The sequence below is a fragment of the Accipiter gentilis genome, chromosome 1, assembly GCF_929443795.1.
Source record: "Accipiter gentilis chromosome 1, bAccGen1.1, whole genome shotgun sequence".
NCBI classification, from domain to species: domain Eukaryota; kingdom Metazoa; phylum Chordata; class Aves; order Accipitriformes; family Accipitridae; genus Astur; species Astur gentilis.
In genome coordinates this window covers 23,811,672-23,830,087 of record NC_064880.1, presented here as the reverse complement: position 1 = coordinate 23,830,087, position 18,416 = coordinate 23,811,672, and the positions used below count along the sequence as shown (strand labels likewise).

At 44.8% G+C, this 18,416-nt stretch overlaps 1 protein-coding gene across 2 annotated transcripts in view; it reads left to right on the top strand.

Annotated features, from left to right (window-relative positions):
• Window positions 1–18,416, top strand: part of SATB2 (SATB homeobox 2) — a 135,649-nt gene that overhangs the window by 90,526 nt on the left and 26,707 nt on the right. For both annotated transcript variants that reach the window (XM_049800752.1, XM_049800763.1), the window contains exons 8-9: window positions 4,504–4,716; window positions 9,465–9,620. In XM_049800752.1, the coding sequence (XP_049656709.1) occupies window positions 4,504–4,716; window positions 9,465–9,620 (369 nt within the window). The remainder of the gene's footprint in view (window positions 1–4,503; window positions 4,717–9,464; window positions 9,621–18,416) is intronic.

Genomic DNA, 18,416 nt, shown 5'->3' with positions numbered 1-18,416 from the left:
CCATCCAGATTGCTTTGAAAAGCTCTGGTTGGAAAACTGTCCTGTGTTTGGTCACTGGTAGTGCAGTCTGCTGTCCCACTGACATCTCATTTACACCCTTTCCAGGTCTGAGCCAAAGCCCTTTGGGAAGCAGGCAGAAAGGCTTCGCTCGCCTTCTGTGGGCTTTGGTTGAGCCTTTGTGTTGGCCTCGAAGGCTGGTCAGTTGGTCCTTTGGATGTAGGAGTCCGTTTGAATAACATTTGCTCTACATTGTACTGCATCGTTTTTCAGAAGTTGCTTAAAAAAAGATTTCTTGCCCTTGAGGTTTGGGTTGTTTGTCCTGGAAATCCGGTAGTTAATAAAAATAAAAGAAGTGAGTTCACAAACGGAGTTTCGTAGAGGTGAGTGCAAAGCAAACCCCCATGACAGCGACTATGCTGGCTTGAAAAACTACATTTCAGCTAGTTTGAAAAAAAACTGTCAGAATTACTCTTACCTTAAATAGATCCAATGACTTCTTTATTTTGATTGGACATGTGCTCCTTTCTCCACCGCTGGTATTATTTTTGTAAAGTCAATTATGGATCCAGTGTGTAATTTTAAAAATAGTGCAAGTTCCAAAGGTAGACCAAACTGTGCCTGCTCAGAGTCCTCGTCTTGGAGTGAGTGCACACCTCATTTGTGAGCACGGCCTATGCGAACATTAAAGTTTTCATCCGCTGACTCTTCAGCAGCTGGTTTAAAAATGATGCACAGGAGTGAAAAAGCAAAGATATTATCAAGCTACATGTCCTAAAATGTATTCTGAGAGCTGTGTTGGTATAGAAGATCTGTTTGGCTATGTAAAATCAGTTTGAGACTTTCTAGTCCCTGAAGATCCATCTTTTCAGCTTGCAGAGTTGGTTACTCTGCAAACTGCCAATTTTTTAATTTTTTTTTTAATATGTGAGACGTAAGTAAGTCAGAATGAGCTAATTTAGCCAATGGAATTTTACAACGAATGTACGAATGCTGTGGGTTTCCCTCCCTCACCCCCTCCAGCAGAAACATAATTTGCAGAAACGAAAACAGTCCCTGGCTGGCTTTAGGGTTTTCTCAAAAATAGAAACAGTAGGGTTTGTCTGGCTGGGCCAGTTTCCTCACCACACACCTGGTGTATATCACTTTAAAAAATACATTATGCCTCATTAAATTACAATTAAATGAAATCATGATCATTTGTTTTTCTGGAAGGAAGATGTTTTGCATATTGAAAGCCTAATTTGTTGCAGGTGACAAAAAGGCTGAACAGATTATTTAATATCACTTTATTTTTTATAATGTTGCTCACTGGTTAGTTTGTGTATACTTCAGTAGCTCAGAATTACATTATTGTAAACGTTATTGCTCTCCAGATACTTTATTTTGTCGTCCTACCCTATCACTCAGCTATCTAGCCACTGTTGTTTACCAGCGTTGTTTCTCTGCAGTTGCAGGAGGACATGAGATTTTTCCCTCTGAGTCAGTTCTCTTATTATCTGTCCTGCTGTTTACATGGTTCCTAAGCTGCCAGAGCACTTGGAGGAGCTGCGGAAAAACCCTCTTTGCAACCAGGTTTCCTACCTGTGGGCCTGGAGCGGGGTGTGGGGGAGCACGGCTCCGTGAGGAGCTGCCCGGGGCAAGGAGCTAGTCCCTCTCCCTGGAGCAGCTTGCCTGCGTTAGGAGGTGAGGCTCCCAGCCTGGTGATTGAGCAGCAGCGATGCAAAATATTGCTACATTCCTGTAGCAGAGATGAGACCCTTGCAGAGGCAGGAGGCACAGGCTAGGGTTCAAAACTACTGAATCTAGCCCATGATAAGCTGTTTCTGGTGATGAATCAGAGCCTCCAAGCACAAGAGCTGGTATCTCAGGCAGCGAGATACCTCTTAGTGCCATGACCAAGCCACTTGTACCTGTGAGCCTCTGATTTACATAGGGAGTCAATGACTGCACTGAAAAGTAATTGCTGGCATGCTTTCACATGTGTTTCTGCTCTCCATTTTTGAAATTGGACCATAAATTTAGCCAGGCTAAGATGGGAGGGAGAGAAAGCTGTCTTAGAGTCAGCTCCAGTAGCTTTCAGGTGCCTGCCTTTCAGCCTAAACTCAGTAATTTTTTAAGTTGGTCTTTCCTATAGAAAAAAAAAAAGCAGCTATGTATCCTTTAAAAGACCCCCAAAATGAAGAATTCAGAGAATCTGTGGAACTGATATTTCATTTATTTACTGCGTTTCATTTATTTACTGCATTACAGTCTTTTCCACTGACTTTAAGGGAAAATTATAATAGGGACTTGCTGTATTGATCTTGGATTCATTCAAGTCATGGCTTCAAGCCTCTGTAATGTCCTTTTGGTTAATCTCCTTCAGTCTGTGAGCCTGGCAAACTTTGGAAAGCTTTTCAAAATGTTCCTAGCTTCTCTGAGGGGTGGTAAACCCTGAGGAAGCAGCCAAGTATGAGCATGCAGTTGTGTTGAGATCACAGAGAATAGAAGAGGCCAGCCCAGGGCCAGCTCAGCACTGCACCTTCTTCCAACTTCTTCCCAGTGTAGACCTTTTTCACCAGCCGCCTTCTCTCTCCGATCCCATTTGACTGGAGGGTCCCACCGTGGCTCCATTCCAGCTCCAGTCCTTCTGGTAACTACTCTGGTAATTGCAGGAAAATGTAATTGGGAATCTCTTAGCTTGATTACGTAGATGAGGAGCTGAAAAAATGGAGGTGAGCAGCCTACCTTCAAGGTTGTGCGTGTAGCTTGTTTTGAGCGCTTCTGGCATCAACGCTGCTGAAGTAGAGCTTTCCTGTATGCGTTTTAATGTAGGTGTTTAATAGCAGATAAATGCAGATACAGATAAGTTGTTGCTGGTCTGTTGGTTTTGTCAGGAAGTCTGGTAAACAAGATCAATATATACTAAAAATGTTGGCATTTGGTTAATTGGCCAACTGTCGTGGCAGTGTTTTAGCAAGGCTTTTTGGAGGAGACTGCCTGCCTGATACAGAAGAAAACAAACTAAGACTAAATATTACAAGGTTTTGACTACGTGGTTGTTTTCTAGTAACGTTCTTCTTACAAGAAAGGAGTAAGCCTTGACTATACTTTTGAGGCAGCTTGCCTCAGTCGTGGCTGTAAAAAAACTGCAAAATGCTCATGTCGACAGCGACAGCTAAATCGTGTCTGGGGTGCTGCAGTGTGCCTTTGCACGCAGTTGCTGAACGTTGCTTCTCTCAGCAGTAGGTTGAGGTGAGCTCTCCCAGCTCCCACTGGGATTTCACATGGTTTCTGTGGCCGGCATTCCTGGGAGCAGCAGTGCAGAGAGCCTCTGGGTCACGGGGAGCGGGAAGCGTATTGGACTGCTCAGGGAGATGCATTGGCAGAATAGCCTCTTAAAATAATGATATTTCTTATGATATACACCATTCTTATGATATACGTAGTCTCGATGGGCAGAAATGATCCCTCTCTGCTTCTTTGCACACCAGTACTTTTAAACATCTATAGTTCAGGAAATTGCTGTTACTGCTTTTTGGAGTAAAATACCTATTTGTCAAGTGTCGGATGTGGAAGGGTGCCGGGGGGAAGCTGGTGGCACACACTGTGTCCTGGTAGCTTCTGTAGGCTCTGATCCAGGCTTGTGTGCTGTGCCTTTAACTTCTAGATAATCTGTGGAATTGTTGAGTGCATACAGTGATGCATAAATTTAATCCCATCATTAGATTTAAGCCTCTTTTAATGACATTTTCATCTCTCCAACTCTTTTTTTTTTTTTTTTTTTTTTTTTCCCTTTTTTTGGAAGTGCTGTGCTGGTTACCTCCTGGAGTAACGACTTTTGTAAAAATGAGATGAATATGGTGTTCATTCATGGTTGCAATGTGAAGACCGTGGTATTTTAAAATGAGGCGTGAAAGAACAGGTTAAGTCCCTAAAGCTAGATTCTAGGTCTTTATTATTGCTCCATTTTTCTCCTCTCAGAAATGACTGTCCAAACCAAAATGAACGGAGTGTAACATCAAAAATGAGCCAAACATTTTTCTTTATAAACCTCCTGCACTGTTTAAATGTCGAAACTAAATTTACCAACCTTGGCAGATTTGTCAAAGATGAACAGGATTGCCAAGTGTTCCCAGCTTCAAGTAAAAAGAGAGAGAGATCTAACAGCTCCTAAAATATTTGCAGCAAGCACCTGGTGGTAACTGCAATTTCTTCTACCCAGTGCATCTACCTTTCTATCCAGCATCTCCATACTCAGAAGCTTATTACAGTGCCAGAATAGGACAGTCCCAAAATAAACCCCAGCCCCCAGAAGAAAAACACTTTCCTACAAAATATCCCCTCTGGGAGAGCCCATGAGATTCTGATGTAGGTTCTCAGTATTGCAACCCAGCTGGTTACACTAAACAAATTAAAACAAAAAAACCCAAACCAAAACAAAAAAAAACCCAAACCCAACACATGACAGGGCTTTTTTTTTTCCTTTTCTTTTTTTTTTTTTTTTTTAATTTTTTGAACCAGGGCTTGTTGTCAGAGATCCTGCGTAAAGAAGAAGACCCTAGGACAGCTTCCCAGTCCCTCCTGGTAAACTTAAGGGCAATGCAGAATTTCCTCAACTTGCCTGACTCGGAGCGGGATCGTATCTATCAGGACGAGAGAGAGAGAAGTATGAACCCCAATGTGAGCATGGTGTCTTCAGCTGCCAGCAGCCCAAGCTCCTCCAGAACCCCCCAGGTAAGCTGTGATCCCTTTTTACTTGTTTGTTGTGTGGATTAGTTCAGGTAAGGAGTTCTCCTCTGCCCTTCCCCTCCCTGTCTGTTGCCCCCTTCACCCAGATGAGTTGTGGAAATCCTTTTGTAAGGTTTTGGAGTGGCTGTTAAGAGGCATTTAGTGGATTTCAGCAAGACATTATGATGATGACTCTAGCTTTAATCAATGCCATAAATGCAAAAAAGTATGTAACATTAGTGCCTGAAAGAGTGCATGTGGGCATTACATACAGGCTGTTGATAATACGTCCACTAAACGGCTATTATAGAACATATTATAGAAATACAGTGCACATAACTTTTTATCTGTGACCATTACATTCTGCAGAACACAGAGGAAAATTTCTGGGCTTGTGGAGAGGTTCATATATGTTGCAATAAAAAGTGTGTAGTGAACAGAGGTCAACAGTGAATTAGATAGACGTTGCTAGAAATCAGCGCACTCCGTATCCTGCATAGCAAATCACAGTCCTTGAGTTAGATGTTTACACCCGTAATTATTTGAAGTACAGAAAGTAGAGATGGGCAGGGTGCTGGGCAGGAAGATGATGCTTTACAGTTCCAAACGAGCTGTCATATCATTGACTTAACTGCATGTGTTTATTAACATGCTGTTGCCGCCCACTTCCCTGGTAGGTTGTTCCTTTGCACTAAGAAAGAGCATCCACATACTACACCATAATAGTCATCCCTCCCTTTTATGAGACTGCTCACAGCCCCAGACATATACTCTGAAAAAGCGAGGGTGCTTGCACAGAGGTGATGATTAACTCCCGTCACGACATTTGCCTAACTTGAGTTTGAAATTTCTGACTGTGCAGACATGAGGGGTCAGTTCTAGCACTTCTCTTGGTCTTTCATAAATGGGCCTGTATAACCCTCATGCTTTGGTGCTTTTGCAGTCACATAGTCTGCAAAGTCTTGGGCTGTGTTAGCTATGCTTATAATAGTATTGCTGAGCACTTCTCGTGTTGAATTCTGTAGCCACAGCTGCTAAAAATAAGTAAGCTTGTGGGGGGAGGGGGGGGGCATAGTTCTACAAGCAAACTGATCATCCTTAAGGGAAGGTGTGTTGATTTTGTAGAAACTGTTGAGCTTGTTCAGTTTAACCTGGTGTTTGGGTGCACTTCACCACAAAGCATAATGTAAAGAACTGTTTTCACTGAAAGCATGCATAGCCTGCCAACCCAAATTTGACACTGAATTTTTGTTACATAGGAAACTCATTGTATACCTCTTATCTTTTTTAGTCACCTTTGAGTGAAAATAAAATTATAAAGGGAACTGCTTTCATGTTTAAGTAGTATATCCACTTTCTGCTTTTGTATTTATTCATGAAAGAATTAGCTTATTCCTACTTACATTTATTGCAATAGATTTTGCAACTGGAATCAAATAACGGAAGTGGAGAGTTTAGGTGCAATCTGGTGAGAATAAAAGTTGGATCTGTTGCCTCACCTCATTCCTCTGTCGAAATATGACATTTTTCCGTGTCCTAGCCACAGCTAGAACATCATTTAAAATCACAGAAATTTTGCCCGCCTTTTCAAGAGCTAAGTGTTGCTAGAAAAGCATACTGTAGAAGTATAAAGCAGCCCATCCTTGCCTTATTTCGGCCTGAAGTGTCCAGTAGAACATTGTGAGGCTTTTAATCAGCAAAAGCAACACACAAAGGTTTCTGTACCCAGTGCTTGCCTTGTGCCCGCTGGATAACATTTCCCCAGCCCTCAGAGGGCCAGCACCAGTCAGCACAGGTGCTGTTTTGACAACTTGGACACCTCTGCAAATGAGGCTGCTTCCCAGCTCCCGGGCAGGCAGCACGGCTACTGTGCTTCCCCATATGCCCAGTATTAGTTCTGATGAGACAAATGCCATCCTCACGTGCAGCGCAGCGATTCCCGGTCGCGTCACCTCCCCAGGCAGGAATGTCACCTACCCTGGAGCGGGGTGCTTTGGGGCAGCAGCGGTAGGAGCTCTACCGTCCTTTCGGGAATTGCGTTTGAGTGCCGGAGAAGTTGGTGGAATGGCGTTTGGAAACACGGTTTCCATAGATACCGATCTCCTGCAGCAATACTTCCGGGAATGGCGCTTGGGTGTGCGGGTAGGAGGAGAGCGCTGGCAGATACCTGTGGAAGTGCTGGTGCTGGGGCAGTCGTGCGGGCAGGTGGGAGGGCACGCAGAGTAACCCGGCTCAGCTCTCCCTAACTCTGAGCCAGCCCCGAGCCCCTCTCGTGGGGTGTCCCCTGCGCAGGACCTGCCCCAAGGTGAGAACGGCAGACTGATCCAGCAAATGGGTGCGAGTGCCGTGGGGGGAAGAGGCTCTGAGCTGTTCGGGGCTCTTGCGCGCAGGGCGAGGACCAGCAGTAACGGCTGGGTTTCAGCGCTCTGGCGCTGTGGTTGCAAACGCTTCTTTCTTTTTTCCCCAGTGTTTGCGATGATACGTTTCACTAATGGCAAACTCCTTAATATCAAGACCAGTTTTGAATCTAGGCTTCTAACATGAAATACTTCATTTTAGTGACTGTGATATTTTGGTTTGGTACTTGCCCTACGTATTTTGGTGATTAAATAAAAAATGGTGCAGCTTTCAGGGTGTGTTGGGCAGGCTTTTTTCTGACGTGTGGCTGCGAAGCTAGTAGAGTAGGAGACCCATGCGGGACGAAGCTATATTTTAAGTCTTTCTTTTAAATGCTAATTTTGTTGTTCTCAGGATCTCCGGCCTCTGTAATGGCCTTTGAGGCCGTGGTGACCTCGGCTGCTGTGCTAGCCAAAGGCTCCAGCAACTGGGAAGGCTTTTTCATACCCGTCAAAGCACTGCAGGGCCTTTGGTAAAATTAAGCTCCATTAAATGAGTCCTGACAGACTTGGACAGTCCTCTTCCTTCCCATGATCTCTTTGTTGTTTTCTTATGTTTCCCACAATTGCCGTAGCTCTCATCTTATCTGTGAACATTGAATTTCAGAGCGTGGTGTCCCTGTCAGTCCATCCGTCGGGCTGTACCCTGCATGTGTTCACAGCCTGTGGATGGCGGTGCGTTTAGCACCGGGACACGGGGGGCTGCGGTCTGCCCCAGCTGCCGTCCACCTGCCCCCGCCTGAACGCGGGGGGCTAGCCTTAGCAGGAAAATCTTAGGCCCCTTCTACCTGGGTCCTGGCTACGACAGGCAGGGAACAAGGCCGGAGGAGTGCCTGCTGTGAGCTTGGGGGGTGAGGAAAGGGAGAAGACAGAGGTTGGTTAAAGCTTTATGTGGAAGCCGTAAGAAGAGTGATTAGTCTAGATTGTTGTCTTGATGGGATTTTGGCTCTGGTATTAATGTGGCCTTTGGTACAAAAAAGACACTAGGGAGAGGAAGATTTGCAGGACAGCAAAACAGGAGGAGAAGTTCAGAAGGTTTGGTTTTGCCTAGTTAACCTTCCCATTAACAAATAGGCGTTTGGGCATGCCTGCCTAGTTAAAAATTAACATTAGATGTACTCTAGCAGGCTTCAACTCTGGCACAAAAACAGGATCCAGCTGAAAAGGTCTATAATTGGGCCAAATACCTGAATCTCACCAGGGTTTATGGGAGGTTTGGTTCTATCGGGAAGTGTGAGCTTTGCCACCTAGGTTGTTTTGTTTCCTAAGATGTTACATCTCAAGAGAAAACAGAGGATTTTTTTATCAGTAACCTACATATTTCCCTTAAAAGGCGTAAGGGGTACAGTGATCAGCCCTGGTATCTCTCCTCTTTGAGCTTCAGGAAAGCAAATGAGATCTGTCTCTCCAAGGGGCTGCTGGTGCCGGGAGCGCTCAGCAAGCATCACACCGCCCTTGCTCCCACACCTGCCATTGCGTTCTGGGGACCGCCACCGCCAAGGGGCTTTAAAATAAAAGTCTTGTAGCAGCCTGCTGAACTGTACTGATAGAAGCCTTGTAGAGGTAGTCCAGCCCAGGGAAAGTACTGGCAGCGTCCGTTATTGTCCTTCATTTGTCACAGAAGCTGATGGGAAATCATTCAATTAAAAGGAGTGCAGCAGAATACACAAAATCTCAATATGAGTTTAGGAGAATGAGGGCAGCACATCAAAGGCATGCCAAAGCCCAGCTTTATGAAATGATTTTTTTTTTTTTTTTTTTTTTTTTTTTCATTTCCACTGATTTCCTAGGTGAAATTAGGTGACTGTCTGGCTAGCATAATGATGATAAGGCTGGGAAACCATACATACTCAAATGACATACGTATAGTTTTAATAAAGGATGAGGGAGACTTGAGGGAGTGCATTAAATTGAGTAATAATTTATTATTTAGAGACCTCTACCCATTTACTCATTTTTTCTGGGAGAATTGGCTCTTCCTCCAAGGTGTAGGCCACTTTTAGAGAGGGGGGAGAGCGTAGAGGCTGGTGCCTCTGCCGCAGTAGCTAGCTGGCAAAGCCAACTTCAGCGACTGCCTGCAGCCGAGTGCCCTGGCTACCTATCCTGTTGTTGAGCTGCTCAGTAAACATGCTGGGAGAGGGAGAGGGGGAGAGTTGACAGGGCCTTGCATGTCCTATAGGAATGCACTGCAATTATTTCCAATCACAATTAACCTGATTAGAATAATGGACAGGAAGTGTCCCTCTGTAGCTAATGCAGTTTGGCATCAGCTGACTGAAATCCTTTGATAATTTCTGCACAGATGGCTGGGCTGAAAGCAGCACTTTTTTAATTATTATTTTCATGGTCTCTTGGTAGGCCAAAACCTCGACACCAACAACAGACCTCCCCATTAAGGCGGATGGCGCCAACGTCAACATCACAGCTGCCATTTATGACGAGATCCAACAGGAGATGAAAAGGGCCAAGGTATCTCAAGCTCTGTTTGCCAAAGTGGCTGCCAATAAAAGTCAGGTGAGTGGTAAAGGGGATTTCGTTATTGTGGGGCTTTTGGGGGTTTTGTTTTTAAAGCAAACTCTGGGGTTGGAACTGGACCCATCTCCTCCTCCCACCAATAAAAATACATCTGTTCCTACAATAATAACAATCTTCATCTCTGGGGAACCTGTCGTGTTTTTGGCTTTTGCCTGCTTAAGTGGTTTCCTTTTCCCTTTTAAAATAGGCTGAGGAAAGGATCAGCTCACAGCCAAGCTTTTTCTCTGCCTTTGTACAAACACGCATGTCTTTTCCCACTTGTGGTATATAACTTACACCTCTGCTAGTGGGACAAGGACCTTTCAAAATGATGGTATCCTTCTCATTTGGCAGGTAAAGAAATTGTTTTCTTAAGTGATTAACTGAGGGAAGGCAGTGGGAAACCACATATTAGGCAGGTGTTTCCCTTTTTTTTGCACGTTGCATATGCTGCATACAGTATTGCCATGTGAATAATTCACATCAGATCCAATCATTTTTACAAAAAGGCATGAGAGGGCATTGCAGTGAGTTCTCCTCGATTAATTTCCACCTTGGGTGTAAAAAATACATGTGGGCAAACCTAGATCGGAATGAAATTCTTGAAGAGAATCCATTAATTTAAAAATTTCATCCGACTCTTTAAAAAAATATAATGCACCAGAAGGGATTTTCTGGAAAGGAGGACAGACAGAATTTTTTGTAGGAAGGGCAGCAAGTGGGTTGGAGACCGTTGGAAGGAATTGTTTACTCAGTGAAGAGGGCTGCTTCTGATCCTGGTTGAAATCACTCAGTTGTGCTAGGAGAGGGCATCAGTATGCACACAAAAATGCACAAATGTGTCTGTGACAGTAAGAGAGTGGGATAGAAGTATTTAGGTGCATGGACTCTGCAAAATACATACTTTCTTTTCCTCTGTGCAGGGAAACAACGTTGTAGTCATTAAAGTAGATGTAAAATAAGAGGTTGAAAGGCATATAAACAAAGCATCAAAGGCTATCAAAGCACATGGGAGAGCCTTGTCCTTGTTACAGGTATTTGTGCCCAGACACATGGAGGTCTGATTAATTTTTCCTTCCTTATTTTATCATTAATTTTCTTTGCCTTTTGCTTTCTCTTATCAGGGTACAGGGGTTACAGTCCACAACCCCTCTACCCCCCAACAAAATCCCAGGCACAGTATGAAATACATAAAAGGAAAATACCATGGAACCCTCTTAAACTGTTAAATGCATAAAAATCTCATGTACCACATGGCAAAATATAATGAGAACTGGAGCTGTTAAACGAATAAAGCTGTTAAAAGCATAATGCCACTTGGCACAACTACTGTGCATTTAACGGTTTTCCACTGTGTAATAAATGACATATGTGGTAAACGTGCAGTAAATATAAAAACTGCACAATTGATTTTGCAAACGTGCCCCTTATTCTTTACTCCATGCAGATATCAAAGTTCCACCCAGAATCCGGACTGGACAGCTTTTAATAAGGAGTGTTTAACACAGACTGAATGCCAGCTTCTCTGAGGTTTGGCTTAAAATTGCCTGCAAGCTTCCTGTCATTATACCCAGAGGCTTCTTGAAATAGAGAGGGTCTGAACCACCCAACAATAATTTGGGTGGCTCACCAGCTTCGGTCTGTGCCAGCTTGAGTGCGCTTCTCTGGCAGCATTGCACACCAGTACCAAAACAAAAATAAGCTCCGTAGTCTTTCACATGGAAAAAGAACAGGGCAGATTTTGAAAGCCAGATGCAAAAGGTTAAGAACAGGATCCACAAATGTTATTGTTTAAAGCAAAGTTACTGCACATGAAGGTTTTGTTTCTTCAGCAGCAGCGAATAAAGAAGTGTTTCTGAGGCCGATGTTTCTTTTGTTTCACAGCCCTGCCAAAGCAATACTGGCTCCCTGGGATGACCCAGCATTTGCCATGCTGAGATGTCATAGCGCTCTGCTGGAGCATGAAAATGGTTTATGGAGGCACTGGAAGGCAGGGACAGAGAAGCCGTAGCCAAGAACCATAGTGATACGGGGCCTCCGCCTGCCCCAATGCCCACCTGTGTGCCTGCCCCCCTGGCCTGGTTTGGGGTGTCTGTGGTGTCCCACCGCTGGCTGGGGTGCCCTGTGGCCAGGAGGAGTGCCAAAAGCAAGGACCCAGCTGCTTGTGTAGGGGAGAGCCACCGGCATGGTGGGATGGTCGGCGTGTCGCCTTAGGTCTAGCTTGTCTAAAAACTGGCGGTGGGGCTTTCCCAGTGCTTTGTGCAGGCCAGTTGTGGCAGTCGTACGCATTTCTGGGGAAGATGCTGCTGATTTCAGCAGCTGAGTTACATGGTGGGAAGTGCTCATTGAAAACTGCCCATGTTTGCAGAAGAGAGAGTTTGAAAGGGGGGAAAAAAGAGCTAGTCTGAGGGTTTGCTTGGACTCTCCGCCAAGGTTCGTTCACTTGCTGTTCTCCGCAGGCCTGGCTTGTGTTGCATTGGCTTCCTCTATTATTCCCTCACCCCAGACTACTGAGAGGCTTCCAGTTTGCTAACAAGGCATGTGTTATGTTGGGCGCTGCTATTCTGTCAACAGCAATCCACGGTGCTGTGAGATCTTCACAGTTTTAGCAGCCAGTGAATCTCCGACAGGGCTGTTTTGACATTTTATACACAGGGCTGTATGTCATGTACCCGAGAGAGCATCCCGAGCCAATGGAGGCCTCATTTCGTCTTCTGTCTTCGTACAGGAAGAGTGGTACCCACTGAGAACAGTTATTGCAAGCGGCATCATCTACTGGCGGAGTTAATTGACCTCTAATTTAACAAGTAGCCATCTTTATTCTTAAGTCATGGCAGAGTCTCAGTTCAGCAGCTGAAGGGAAAGGCAGCTGCTAGAAACAAAGGTTACAGATCACAGAGCTCACAAGTCAACATAAACGCAAGGAACAGGTCCTCACAGAGGTACCAGGGTAGTATGGTGAGACTTCTTTAAGGGAATCCATCCACCTTCATGAAGATCTGAAGCCATTCATTTTAGACATTGACTTGTCACTTATTTACCTTAATGTGCATTTTATTCCTTGCAACTTATATCTAGACATTTTTAGTCTTGTTTGTGAAGTGTTGTGCATCCCTTTGTATTTTTGAAGGCAGCAGGAGCTGAGGGGCTCAGTGCCCTCCAAACACAGCCTCCAAAGCTGTCATCCTATTTTAGTTGCCAGCTGTTAGTGATGTACCCACAGGACAGCATACTTCTCTGTGGGATGCTGCCTGCTAGTGCCCTTTGTCCTTTAAACGGCTAAACCTGGGACCTGTATTATCACATTGGGAGTGTTTCTAAGTGTGGCCAGAACACCAGGATTTGGTTTCCCATCTGCGCTTTGGGGTCTCCTGGTTATGTTTAATTCACAAGAAGATGGGTTTCCAGTGCGCCATTTCAGACGGTTTCGGGTGGCCTGTGTATCTCCAGAGCTTGGCAGTGGGGCAGGGAGAGACTTTGACCTCAGGTTGCTTCAGGTTTGGACTGTCGGTCTTGAAAACTGGCTTCTACGTCCAGTTCTGCAACTGCTCTGCAGTTCAACTTCAGGAAAACCATTTCCCCCGTGACCATGTGCCAGTGCTTCTGTAATAACTGTGCAGCAGCATCACCCCCTCTGACCTCTGCTAGTGAGAGTCCTAGCAGAGGCTGTGCTGTGCTCAGTAGACATTTTTTTCTTAGTCTGTGCAAAATGAGTTTAGGAATATAGTTCTGTTCGTAATAAACAGTCACTATCAAAATAAACAGTGGACATAGCTGGCTGGAGCCCTTGTTGACAGTCTGAGTGAGAGCAGATTTTGTATGAACATGGAGACCGAACTTCCCACAGCTCTCCCGGGGCAAGAGACTCTCCTTAATCAGGCTGGGGTGGCGTGGGGAAGCGGGGCACGTGCAGCTGGGGATCTGCCCCAGGCAGGGCACATGGAAGGGTTTGACCATCACCCATCCAGTGAAAACAAAAAATAAACCCTTGAAACTGAAATTCTTCCTCAAGGGACTGGAATTGGTTCCAGTTGCACCACAGTAAAGCAAGAGAGACCCTATGGAGCAACATTTGAAAAAATGTTAAGCTGGCAAAGCTCAGTCTCTGGTTCGTATCTTTGCCCCGTTTAAAAATGAACAAACAAAAAATAAACTTGTCCAGGGGGTGGGGGCTGGGGGCAGAAAAGCCCTTCAGTTGAGGCCCTTCAGGTTAAGAGAAAGCCAGGGCTATGGATGGAAATCACTATGACAGTTTGTCGCCTTTCCTCCGACTTTTCCTTTTCATGTTGAGATCCCTGCCTCATCGCCAGGATTGTCTGGGAGCCTGTTCTCTGGCCAAGGGAGGTGTTAGCCCCATAGTAGGAGCCCATGCTAGATGGGTCTTAGCACCATGGCCACCTGCCCACGCCGTCACCTCCTGCCCATGGTCTGAGAAGAGAATAGAGGTACTGTGGGAGGGATGAGCAGCGTCACTCTGGGCAGGGTTAGCTCTAGAAACCCCTTATTTTGTCCTTCCCTCTCCTTCCTTCCCAGCTTAGATTCCCTTGTATTCATTTGATATGATGGGATGCCTTCTCTCCCCCTTGTAGCTTATAATAGGTATTTTCTGTGCCCTTAAACTAATTATCTTCCAGTGATGATGAACAACAGCTAGAACAAACAGCTGGTGGTGAAGATGTGTAGCGTACATAGTGTATGCATATAGGGCACTTCTTTCTGCTGCAGCATCTCGGTGCCCTTATGATGATGTGAATCTCTACAGCTGGGGCATATGTGCTGTGCTGATATTTTGGTGGTCTTGTTACGTATGGAGGAAATACAGAAAGACCTTTCTCTCCTTGACTGAACTTAAAGTTTCTTTGAAGTACCTTTGGACATCAGCTGCTTTTTTACAGACTTCTTTATGCGGTCACAGTGTGACCCCTCTCCAGGACAGCATCCGCAACAGTGCGTTAACCTCTCAGCAGCTGAGTGAAGCAGGGACAGTTGTGGAGCTGGGGCTTTGCTCAGGAAGTCCTTGGCAGAGCTGGGAGCTGATGGCAGGCTGCTTGCCCTAACCACAAGCCCGCACTTCCTCTCCAGCGTGGGGAGAAGCTAGTTTGAACTTGGCATGCTGGAAATATCCTCAGTGCACAGCATCCTTCCCTCCGACGCCAAGAACTGTAAGCAGGCTTGGCGTTCCCATGAATCTAAGATAGGTCAGGGCTCATGTACCTCATTCATTTTTTGGTACTGTTTTGTGTTTTATAAGGCTCGTGAGAAACTGTCCTTCAAGAAAGTGCTTTGCATTTTGCCTTGCATTTTGGGGGGAGGAAAAGTACCAAGCGTGCGTTTCAGAAAACCCAGGCTATTGAGTGATTAACCTTGAACTGTATCAAAATGCTCCAAGTAAAGCTTCTCAGGTTCAGTCCCCCTCCCCCGGCCCTCATCAAGAATTCACTGAAGCCATGACAGAACTCTCCATTACAGTTAGTCTTTTATCCATTTCAGCTTTCTTGATTAGGTTATCTTGAATCATTAGGGGGTTTATTTATTTTAATAGACACTTATTGGATTCATGGAAAGAGAGTTTGGCGACTAAGGAACAAGAGCTGAATATCATCTGGCTCATTTCACACTGCAGAGAGTCCCAAACTGAGCAGAGGGAAGAGAGGCTGAGGAAGTTTGTCCAGAGGACTCCTGTGATCCCACGTAGAAAGGGAGCTTTCTCTGGGGAACGCAGCATTTCTTTCTTAGTCTTTCAAGACTTGCATCAATCATTGCTGCTTTTTTTTCCTTTTGTCACATATGTTGACATTTTCTGCACTGATGATGTGGGTGAGGAAATGGCCTTTTACATTTATTTTTGAGATTTATTCCTGAATCACTTTTACTAAAAACTCTTCATTTGCCTACTCATGCTTTCACTGGAGACCCTAGAAAATGTCAGCACAGAAAATTAACTGTATTTATTATTATTATTAATGTCAATGTAAGTGCAGGGAAGCACAAGGTCAGTTTAGTTGCAGTTTTATCCAGGCTCAAAGTGCCTTGCGGTCCAGCCTGAGCAGAAAGCCTGCCTGTGACTAAGTCACTGTGGACACCCAACTGCCGCCTCCTGCGGTGACATTCAGTAGAGATGCTGCTCGAAGTGTAAGCATTGGGCCTGTAGCCCCAGCCTAACTGAGCCTGAACTCTTCCCACATGCTTTCTTGTCCTTAATCAGAAATTTGGTCCTTGGCTGACTGCAAGTCAGCAGTTCTGCAGGAAGCAGTTTTGGGGGTCAGGATATTTGTGCACAGCTTCATTGAGCACTGGAAAACCTGACCTTATTGTAGGCTGGTACCTCTGGCTGGTGGAGCAGCCTCCCTTGCTCCAGGGTAGGTCTAGCAAAAGTGAAAGGGTCAAGCTGCTAAAAAGGGCTCAGGGATAAGTGACAGAGAATATGGCTCGTGATTGCTGCACCAGCTAACTGTCCCTCAAGGGGGTTTGAGTGCGCCAAGGCTAATGCTTTGGTGTAGTAAGCACGCTGTTTCTTTAACAGCATAAAAGCACAATGGGAATGGCTGGCTTCCTGCAGATTTTTGTTGTTGTTTGCTTAGCTATGTGGAAATGTATTTGATTAGGAGGCAGAGAGAGAGGTTAAAAATAGGACATTAATATGATATTATTTGTTTTATCAAATAAAATGCTTAGAAAATGTTTATCTTGTCTCATGAGAACAACAAAAATAGAGGCCGGCACTTTGCTGCAGCTCTCTTTAATGAGCTAAATTGGGCTGCATTCTTGATGCCTCTAGAAGTTTTGGGGTGAAATGAAGGAAGTTCTGAGCAGAATTCCTTGTAACCACAAGCACTGGGTGTGCCTGACTGTAGAGCCAAAAGCATCCTTTAATTGTGCTGTTTTTCCTCCTCTTATTTTTAATGGAAGACATTCCCACTTGAGAACCTTAGGAGCTGACATTAAGGGCCGGATTCTGCCACCCATATTGACACTGGCACATATCAAACTCTCCTGGAAACTCTGTGGCAGTCAAGGGGGCTGTTTGTGCAGTGGCACAAGACTTAGGATGTGCAGGGGAGGCAGGATCAGAAACACGGCGTATCATGGATCTGGGGAAGGATGTGTTATTTGTTAGATTTTCAGAATATGTTCACAGAAGTTGGATTTACTTGTAATGCAGTGAGCTCAGATGTTGTGGATGAGTAGGGGGAAAAGGTGGTGAGATAGCGTCTCCTCCTTCACTTTTCCTTCTTCATGCCAATAAACGTAGCTATAGATGAAAATTCACTGTGAATGGCTGTAGCTCCAAGAATTTCTGTATGTTAGCATTTCTTAAATGAAATAATTCTCCTGGAAAGCTCTGTGTAACATACACAGACCCAAAGAAATAAATAAAAGAAAATAAAAAAAATTGCAACCAAAAAACCCCAAGTTGAGATTTTTAACAGAAAAAGGAGATTTTGTGTATTAATAATTCATGAGTTCTCATTGAACATGCACGAAGAAACGGTGCTATTCAATAGAGAATACTGTCATCTGTCACTGTTTTATTTGACATTTACACTTTTTTTTTTTTTTTTTTGCCTGGTACTGCAAAACTTTCTTGGATGGCGTGCTAAGATTATTTAAATAAATAATTAAAAAAATCTGATGCAGACTTTTCATCTGTGCATGGGGAAGGCGGTTACTTGCAATCATGAAGAATGTGTGAGTAAGCTGCAGCACTGTGTTTTCTCACATATTAGGCAAAGCTATCACCTAATAAGCAGCCCTATAGATGGATAGATAGGGTCTTGAATGGTTGGGCGAGAGAATGAATGCTTGAATAAATAAAGGGAAGGATAGGAAAAGAGCAGTGAAAGGACAGCTTTGGTGCAAATAAGTGTACACATGCACACAGTGGGTACACGTGTGTATGTGTGGGGGTGAGCGAATAATGACTGTTGTGAAGAAAGCTGCCACAAATACATTGCCATTGCCGTTGCAAAAATAAATATTATAAATGGCACTGGGGGAGATCGAGTCCTGCACAATGTGAGAGAAGACGGGGCATTTAGCACAATGACAATTCAGAGTTAGGCGCACCTTGCAATTTCTTGCTAATATTAGGCTCATGAAAATCTTTCTGCTCTGTAGGTTAGTTATTATTTATAAAAATCACAGAACCAGCTGATACATTCATAAGCTAATTATTGTAGCAGCTGGGTACACATGGTGCAATATGTCTGAGGCTGTGAAGTATCACAGATTTCTTGGGGCCTGCTGTGGTGGGGGTGTGCTGTTGAAGGCTAGATCCCTTAATCTGATCAGCCAAGCAAATACTTTGTGGGGAAACTGGATTAATATCTCTCTAAATACCACGGATGTGCTTCACCTTCAGAACCAGGCTCCTTTAAACGTGCCATTAGCTTATCTCCTTTGGGGAATGGAGAAGTTCTCAGGTGTCCTCAGGATGGCGGGGCCTTTGCCGGGTGCCTCCCTTTGCCAGAAATTAATTTGGTTTGCTCGTGTCTGCACACATGGTCACACTGCAGTCTAATCTTTTCCCTAATAGCTCCAAGGTCAGGACCTCGCATGTTGCCAGGCAAATTGAGCGCTATCCTTCTTAAAGACTAATGGCAGCGAGCGCCTAGTCCATAATGAGGCCTGTAGTGTTGCTCTAAGTGATTGTAATGAGTTCTGATTATAACGGGACAGATAAATCAAAATGCAGCAGTTGCCATCGGGCTAGCCAGTCCAACTCCGGGAAGGGGAGGTGGCCGCGCTGGGCAGTCCCCGAGCTCCGCAGCCCTCGGGAGAGCTGCAGGAGCCGTC